The sequence below is a fragment of the Cimex lectularius genome, unplaced genomic scaffold, assembly GCF_000648675.2.
Source record: "Cimex lectularius strain Harlan isolate CLEC.00 unplaced genomic scaffold, Clec_2.1 scaffold365, whole genome shotgun sequence".
NCBI lineage: Eukaryota > Metazoa > Arthropoda > Insecta > Hemiptera > Cimicidae > Cimex > Cimex lectularius.
In genome coordinates, this window is record NW_019392896.1 from 283,250 (window position 1) to 292,646 (window position 9,397).

General features: G+C 32.4%; 1 protein-coding gene across 1 annotated transcript; it reads left to right on the plus strand.

The window, feature by feature from the left end:
• The first annotated feature begins 2,050 nt into the window (after positions 1-2,050).
• Positions 2,051-5,782, plus strand: LOC106673462 (ADP-ribosylation factor-like protein 1). The gene is made up of 4 exons (XM_014405605.2): positions 2,051-2,198; positions 3,463-3,679; positions 4,738-4,849; positions 4,908-5,782. The coding sequence occupies exons 1-4, from the start codon at positions 2,195-2,197 to the stop codon at positions 5,115-5,117; spliced, it is 543 nt and encodes a 180-aa protein (XP_014261091.1). The 5' UTR covers positions 2,051-2,194; the 3' UTR covers positions 5,118-5,782.
• The last annotated feature ends 3,615 nt before the right edge of the window (positions 5,783-9,397 follow it).

Here is a 9,397-nt window from a genome sequence, read left to right on the forward strand (position 1 = left end):
TATTATGTATTAAATTCATATATGTATTGTTAATTTAAATAAGTGTAAAGCAATAAAAATGTAAATTATTTTCTTAGGTATTATTAAATATAAATAAAATTCACATTTCTAATAAGCTCTACTTGAATGCATCACTCAAGAATCTCACTAAGGACCTCCAACATTCCCCATTTAATAATACAGAATTGCAGGCACTGAATGTTTGTTAACAGCAAACTGTTGGAAACTTGTAAGATTTTTCCATGTCATCTGCAGAGTGATGAACGTGTAATTTGGTCTTCTGATCAGTTTAAGCTGCCGATCCCCACTGGGTTGTTCTGTTGCTCAGATCTAGCACTGAAGATCGCAAAATGCCAAAGCGTTTGACCAACTTAGCGAGGAAAAGTGGACAGTGCAAAATAATCTATACCTAATTACATTTTCGAGACTTTCTGAATCATAACTGTAGAAGTCCTATTTTTCTTAGACTGGTGTCTGCTTTAAATAGAACAGAGCTTTCCAAATATTTTAATCAGTGGACCCCTTTCACAGAAGAAAAAAAATTGTGTCAAAATAAAATTATTTTTAAATTAGCTAGAAAAATGGACATTATTATATAATCAATACAAATTTAACTCAATTTTGGAGAATTTTTGTTCTTGCATTGTTTAGAAATACTAATTTCTTATGTAAAATTAATTTTATTTATGCAATGAAGACTGAAATAATAAAATAATTTTTTTTAAAATTTGGCTTTGTCTGTTTGACATACATCTAGTTTGGGTTTAGAAATTAATTATGTCCTTAAGTATCTAATAATAAATTTAATAGATTATAATAAATAAATAATTTAACAATGGATTTAAATTGTAACAATTCTATAATAAATAATTATATTTAACAACAACTTAATAATTAATTAGCTCAACACTTTCAAACAAAGCCAATATGACACCACAAGAATAGCACCACACTTTATGACCTGAATAAAGGTCAAAACATTGGCAAAAAAATGAAAAAGGTGTTTTTCTAAACTACCTCATTCTTGACCACTCCTCACAACTTCAACAAATTAATAATTAAAATAAACAGAGAATCACATCAAATTTCGATCCTGCTATCTTGTATGAACCTGAAAATTTCTTTATATATACACTCATTTTCTGACTGTATTAGAGTTTGTAAATTGAACGGCTTAGTCATCACTCTTGTGATTGAGACTTTCAAACAGTCTTTCTCTTTAAGCCTCATGTTCTGTTCATAAGAGTTCGATATGACTTTATCCTCTAGCTCATCACGAATCGGACAGTTGAGCAAAGTTCTACGGTTTATTTGGTTCAAGTAATGATTACTCTGCCATGATTAGTCTGAATCCTTACAAGGATTGAAAAAAAGGATTTTCCTCCTTCAACTTCTTTGAACCATGTAGAAGACATGGTGGGGATCATTGACTTGGTATACCGACCCCGTGCCCCCTGTGCTCTACCAAGCTTGCCTTTTCCCAAATCAGCCGTATTCAATGTCTGTTTGGTGTTACTTAACAGTAGCATAATGGGATGAAATTCCCCAGTATGTGTTGCTGTTATGGTGAGTGAATCCACTCCTCCATTTCCTCTTAGGGACTGACTACTATGTCCTTGACTCCAGCAGACTCTTTGTACTTTGAGGTCATAAACTTTGTTGGTCCTCCTAACACAAAGTAATTATTTCTAAGAAATTGACTATTTTATTATCTGATGTAAAGTGTTACTGAGATGAACCGTGAGTCTTTCTCATGACACTGATTTTTTAAACTCAACAACACTGTACAAAAATATAATATTGTCTATTAGAGCTCTTTTATTTGAATTTACCCTTGTTACCGCTCAAAGTGAAATTAAACGATACAATCTTTTTGGGAATACTAATTCTTTGCCGTAGGATTGCATTTAATACCAGATTTTGCGTGGAATACTGAATCAGCGAAAAAATCTGTCCAAAAAAGCCGGAATCTCCCAGTGAGTGAAGTGTAAGCGCCATCTCTCGTTCATTGACAATCAATCGTCCTCTCTTTTCTCTACTATCCTCTAGTCATGTTGATTCTTATCTGCAATGGTCGAAGTGGCCGTAGATCGACAATCGGTGGGTTGTGTTAACTGGAACCCAACCGACGGGGAAGATTTTTTTCGGGGGTTTTATTCTTTTTTCTCAAGTTTGTTATTGTATCGAGTTGAAAATGGGTAAGTTCATAAATTGAAATCAAAGTTTTGAATTCAACTAGAGTGAATGGTGGTAATTTTCCAACAATTGACTTAATCACGCACGTGTAAGGTTACATGTACATTATCTTACGTGTACAATTATTCTGAATAACAGTCAAATAACGATTAGACCTGCAGTATGTGATCATTTCTATTGTATAAATTACGATATGAACCTCATTATTCCACAAGGTGCTCATCTCTCGCCTCTGTTGTTTAATATTTTTGTCAACGATTTTCCTCTTATTATATGCCATTCCATTCCTCTCCTTTTTCCCCAAGACCTAAAAATATTAATAACAATTCAATCGAATGAGGATGGCCGACTGATTCATTCTGACAAATTTTCATTCCATGTAGGGTTCATTAAAAGTTAATACTAAATGTTGAAAAATGCTACATAATGAGTCTATAGAAGTGAAAGAATGACATCCCTCACTTACAATTATTTAATTCCTGTATTAATATTTTTCTGAACCAACTTCACAATTTGCTAAACATATCTTGACAATCTAGGCATATATATTCTTTGTATTTACATTTAAAAAAATTCTTTATCTTCTTTCTACATGAATATTAAAAATAACACCGTATTATGTGTAAACATTGTAATTATTATTTGGAGATCGTGAAATGCAATCCGGTGTGATGTAGGTTTAGAAAAGTGAGTTAGTACAAATACTTTGATTAAACTCAAAATTTCTATATTGTGTATATCATTGTATAAATTCATTTTTTCACACCCTAAATGTATTTGTACAATTAAACAATGTTTATGAGTCCCAGCCCCTGAAGATGATCTCAATAAAGATCAAAATGTTGGTACAATAAAGAAAGTGTTTTTCTAAACCTACATCACACCAGATTGCATCTCACGATCTCTAAATAATCATTACTTAACGATCACTTAATATTACACAAATCATTACAATGTTTACACATAATATGGTGTTATTTATAATAATATTCATATTGATAGAAGATAAAGAAAATGTTTTTCTAAGCCTACATCACACCAGACCACATCTCTCGATATCTAAATAATCATTTATTGATAGTTAGTTTGAATAAAGTTAACGTGATGAGCTCTTTTTATGTGTATTACTTGTAATACATGTTCATATTTTTGTATAAGGATGGTATCCATATATAAATAAATAATCTGTGCATGTTTGTGACAGAATTATATTATTTGAAAACATGTTACATCTTTTTATATTTTTATTTAATTTTATTATTTCAGGAGGGCTTTTAAGTTATTTTAGAAATCTATTCGGTAGTAGAGAAATGAGGATTCTCATTTTAGGATTGGATGGTGCGGGCAAGACTACCATTCTGTACAGGCTCCAAGTGGGCGAAGTGGTCACAACAATACCTACCATTGGGTTTAATGTAGAACAAGTCTCTTATAAGAACCTCAAGTTTCAAGTATGGGATCTTGGAGGGCAGACGAGTATAAGGTAATAACTATCTTTGACCATTTTGATATTATTTTCATTTTGTTTCACTTGTCACATCTTTGCAATTACAAATGTACTTGAAAATTTTCACAAATTTGATTCAGAAGTATGCATTGTTGAATGCTACAAATAACCACATCTGACAATTACTCGGTTTATTAAAATTACTATTACAACTTGCCTTGTATGGTGAGTGTTGAAAGAATTTAAAGTGTTTGATGTATTGATCACTTTTTTACTCACAAATAATCTGGATCTGGTTTGGTCTGGCTGTAAAAACAAATTAAATTGTATAATGTGGATAATGGAGAAAGGCGAGCGGTAGGAGCTTGTTATTTAATAATAAAAATTGAAAATTAAAATACAGTACATGTATTTTCTGTAAATATTTGAGTTGAAGTTGAAATAAAAAAAGAAGAAGAAAAATAAGGCCAATTGCGGTTTATCGAACAGAAGATGTTGAAGCCAAATAATGAAACTTTCTGAAGACAAAGCAATCAATAAGAAGCCAAGTTAGAAAGTTGCTCATCAGTCAAGCATAGATTACGCACAGGCTGGAGCACCCATGGGCAGAGGCAAACAAAGCTAGGTGACCATCCATCATTATTCTTCGGCCCAATTCCTACTTTAGAAGAAATACAAAATGTTATAAATGTTATCGGCCAAGATTTTGAGTAATATTTTAAGGACATCATCAGGGCAAAATAATCTTAAAAATTTCTCTAAATTGACATAATTAAGTTTTTAATAATTCGTAAAACAGTGTTACAGTCCTTGGCGATGTTGGGACTGAGTCTATCTTAAAGAAATTTGAAACCGATTATTACTGACATACAGAAAGAATTATTAATAAAAACAATAAATAAGTTTAAGCAGGTATCATAGTTCTTTTGCTATGAAAATTAATTTTGATTTATTTGATTCTATTTGTAAACTACATTTTCTTAAATTTATTAAAGAATAAAAGTAATAATAATTATTAATTATTAATGGTTGTAAATGATGTTTATTTTGAATGATTTTTATTCTTATTAATAAAATTACTCCATTTTTTCTAGGCCTTACTGGCGATGTTATTATGCAAATACAGATGCCATTATTTATGTTGTTGATTCAGCAGATAAAGATAGAATAGGAATTTCCAAAGATGAACTGTATTATATGTTAAATGTAAGTAGTGAGCTACATAATGAAGTGAGTTGAAATAATAAAACAAAATTTTAAACAGGAAGAAGAACTGCAAGGTGCGATTCTCGTAGTGCTTGCAAACAAACAAGATATGGACGGTTGCATGAGTGTGGCAGAAGTCCATCAAGCACTTGGGTTAGATGCACTCAAGAATCGGACATTCCAAATCTTCAAGACTTCTGCTGTGAAAGGTGAAGGGCTTGAGTCTGCCATGGACTGGCTCTCCAATGCAATCCAAAATCGTAAATGAACATACGATTTGCTGTTTACCTTTTAATAAGTGCTATAATGAAAAGTGAATTAAAAATCAACTCACTGTTGGAATTTACATGTACTTACTTGTACGTAATTCCTTCCACCTGTACCAAGAATGGTGTATCTCTGACACCTTGAGGTTTGTGGTGCTTTTACAAGGATTTTCTGCAAAACATTTTAAGTGACATTGTGTACAACTCTAAATAGCTATTGATTCCAAACTTAATTGATTATAGCTTGGGATTTAAATATTACTCATGTTAGAACTTTAGATCCCATATGTTGCTTTAAGTGCATTTTTGTTAATGAGAGTGTGTTTATGTGTGAGTGTGTGCAAATGAGAGTGAGTAAGTGAGCATATATGGATTGTGTATGAGGCAACTATTTAATATAAATAAATTTATTGTAATAAGTTGTACATTAAATTGTATTTATATTTTACGACTATAAATACTCACCCCTCCTTATTGTATTGTTAAACTGTCAATAATATAGGAAATCAATATCAAAATAAAGCTTATTAAAAAAGAAAGTTATGGATAATACGATGAAAAGTTAAACATAAAAAAAATCTAAACAACTATTATGTATCATTCCAACCAAAGAAATTTTGGGTCTGTGTTGGCAGAGAACATTAAAGCATCTGATCTGTGTTTCTTATTATGTAGTATTGTGTTTGTTCCCTTTCTTATATGGCAATTTCTTTGAGTTGTGTGCAACATGTACATGTACACATTGTACATGAAGAAAAATTCAGTCTAGCTGAATTTTTCTCCAATAATCAAACAGAGCTGATGGTGATAAGGAAAGCATTGATGTGGGGGAAACAATTTCAAGATCAGTTTAAAAGCCATTGGTTGATTGTGTATTCAAATAGTGAGATCTCAATAATGACCACCAAAAATTTGAGTAAAAAGAAACAGTTGATCGAAAATATCCAAAAGACTTTACCATGTCTAAACAATGCTGGCTGGGAAGTTAGTTTGAAATGGGTTAAAGTTCATTGTATAATGAGGGAAATGAGCGAGATTCCGTTAAGGTAAGTACGCACTGGGATTCTTTGAATCGACTCAGAATCTCTGGAGTCTTGGCTGCGTCTAGCCTGAGTCCTCGCTGCCCCAACTCACTGTTGCAATGAATCTGGTGTGTTGCGGGCTAGCATTTTCAGACTTTTGAATCCTATCCAATGTGGGATTCTTTGACTCAATGTTGTGCAACATTTCCCAGTGTGTACGTGAATTGGAACAAGCGCTCTTGCTTATTTGTTTAGTTGACGTTCTAGTGAGTGTTTTCTTGAAGATTTTGATAGAGTCTTGTATAAAGGTATGTTGTGGAGTACCGAGTTGACTTTACAGTTTATTGAAGATGTGCATTCCCATTGGTGTTTGTGGGATATATCATTCACAGAATACAGAAATCAGGAATTGAAAAGCCAACCATTGAACGGTTTAGCCGAAACATCACCCACCATCTTTTTGGGCGTTTTTTAATGCACTTCCGATTGGATGCACTACGTGCAATGTAAAAAAGAGCAAGGGAAATTCCCGAGAGAGCTAGTTCCTCCATCATTTTCGCAGGCAGTGATGAATGTGAACTGAATCTTGGTCTGGATACAGTTCTTTGTTGCGGAGCAGAGTCGGGGCTGCATCAGAACAATGAATTACTCTGCCCCTCAACACGAATCGATTCGAAGAATCCAGTGTGTACTAGGTTTAAAAGAGGCTGCTCTTAGCACACTTCTGATATGCTATTCCTGTGCTCCTTTTTCTCTCATTAAGGAAATGTGTAAACAATTTGGTACGGTACGGATAATGCTCCTGTGAAGACTCCAAAGAAACATGGGGTCACATGTATTTCATTGCTGATGCCACGAGAGACAAAGATGAAAATTAATCAGATACATATGGCAACAGGACTTTATCTTCACAAAAGCGAGAATTGATCTCGAAGCAGTATATAAAATTGTTCAATTCTTAAATTCTATGCAAATAATAAATTAAGTGTAAGTTGTGAAAATAACAGGAGAGTTATTATTGCTATTACTTAAAATTTTGTTTACAGTTTTATCTCAAATACATCGTGAAAACTAATCTGCTATGCAATATTGTAAATGGAGCATGTAGAATAGTTACTAAACACACACGCACACACGCACACACTAGAGGTTAATCAAAAAGTTTATTTGAAAAGGGAAGAGTGTTAAGGTTAGATGAATGAAAGCTCATGAAGAATTACCAGGAAATCAAATGGCCGATGTTCTAGCTAAAAGTGCTGTACAAAAAGACCATAATACTGTGTTCTACCTCGCTTTCACCTAATATCTAAACAGGAGACAACCAGCAGGGAGGAGTGGGAATGGAGTACAAGTACTGTGTACAATAAAACAATCCTTTTTCCACCAAAAATCGGACCAGGAGACCAAAATATTCATATAGCACAATTCTTATATCGAGTGGCATTCCTAGGCACTTTTTATGGCAGGGAATGCCAGCCTTCAATTAAATGGGACACATTGAGTCTTTGGCCCTAAATAATTGTAACCTGTCATGACCTATTAATAGGGTGAGGATGATCCCTTTTCTACGGTTCAGATCCTTCGAGGGCCACATATTGATAGCACTCTTGATATCCTTTAGCTTCTGATCTTACCCACTGACTCTGCTAATTTCTTTTAATCACGTTGTTCATATTGCATTTTTAGCATCATAGGGCCAGATCACGGTGGTTAAGTTTGTACATGTTAAACACCTCTACCCTGCAGGCTTATGAGGTGCTCCAGTTGGTATTTCTCCTACAACAATGAGAGGGTCAACAGAGGACCTGTCTTGGGCAACAGTAACTGCACTGAGGGTGTCTGTGCAGACGAAGTAGGCATTCATCGTCTCAAAACACCTCAAGTTCACACCAAGTCTCACATGACTTCACATGTAGAATTTCCATGCCTGCAAGGTAATACAATTCTAAAGTGTTTTAAAATTATTGTCAAAGAATAAATTATATTAAGTGATGTAAAAAATTTGTTCATTGCTACTAGTAGTACAGTTTTTATGGATTTAGTGAATAGATTATGAATTATTCTATAGAAGTGTTATTTTAATGTTATTATTAATTGTATTAGAGTGTTATTAATTTAAAATTATAATATATGTATTATGTAGGGGTACACAATATTTGTTCAGTTGCATCAATGCTTAAAAATAGGTAATATTGCCTTCAATGAACAACTACTCCACGTCCTATAAAATGTACAGTGAAATAATTAATATAAAGAATGATTCAATAAAGGGCTATTTATTATTATTATTAGTTTTTCTCAAAAAAATATTCAAAAAATTTTTTATTGTATTGTTTTACGTATTTTTCAACAAAAACGCAACAAAATCGAAAAAAAATTTATTGTCTTTTTCAATGTAAAAGGCTCGTAGGCACATTTTTTATGTACTTTTCAAGAAAAATGTTTAAAAAAAAATCTAAAACATTTTTATTGTCTTTTTCAATGTAAAAGGCTCGTAGGCACATTTTTTACCTATTTTTCAAGAAAAACGAAAAAAAACAATCAAAAATCAAAAAAAAAAAATTTATTGTCTTTTTCGATATAAAAGGCTCGTAGGCACGTTGTTTTATGTATTTTTCAAGAAAAACGCAAAAAACCCAAAACCCTCTCAACTAATAGTTCAGAGCAAACCCAGAATTCCGGTGTGAAAAAATGTAAGTACTCTGGGGGAACTACTACTAACTGCATTAGCCATTGCGGCCACTGATATGCCCATTTTATTATTATTAATAATCTACTTGGACAAGGTAAAATACAATACAAGCGAAACACATTTTCTTTGTTATATTTGTTTGATATGTAACAATATTAATATTGAAAAATAAATAACAAATTTTCATAAACAGTGTTTATGAATAAGATAAATAATGTCTTTAAAATCAAGCGCATGACATTTTTTAAAATTTTATAATCCATTGTATTTATGAGGAAAACAATATTGGTTTATTTAAGTTGTGATACAATTCAATTTCTTATAAATAAATGTAGCACAACCATATAAAGATAGAGAGGCAATGTTTTTAAACTTGAAATGTGTTTCTTTCCATATTTATAATAATTATGTGGTATGAACAACTGACCCTCTTCACCTGCATACATAAAAATATGGATTTTACTTTATAATTTACGCAGAAATTGCATGTGCAATAAATATTTCCCTTCGTTACAAGGTCTTTTCTATTTCAGTTCAGGCTAAACACAAGGACATACAAAGGTAACTA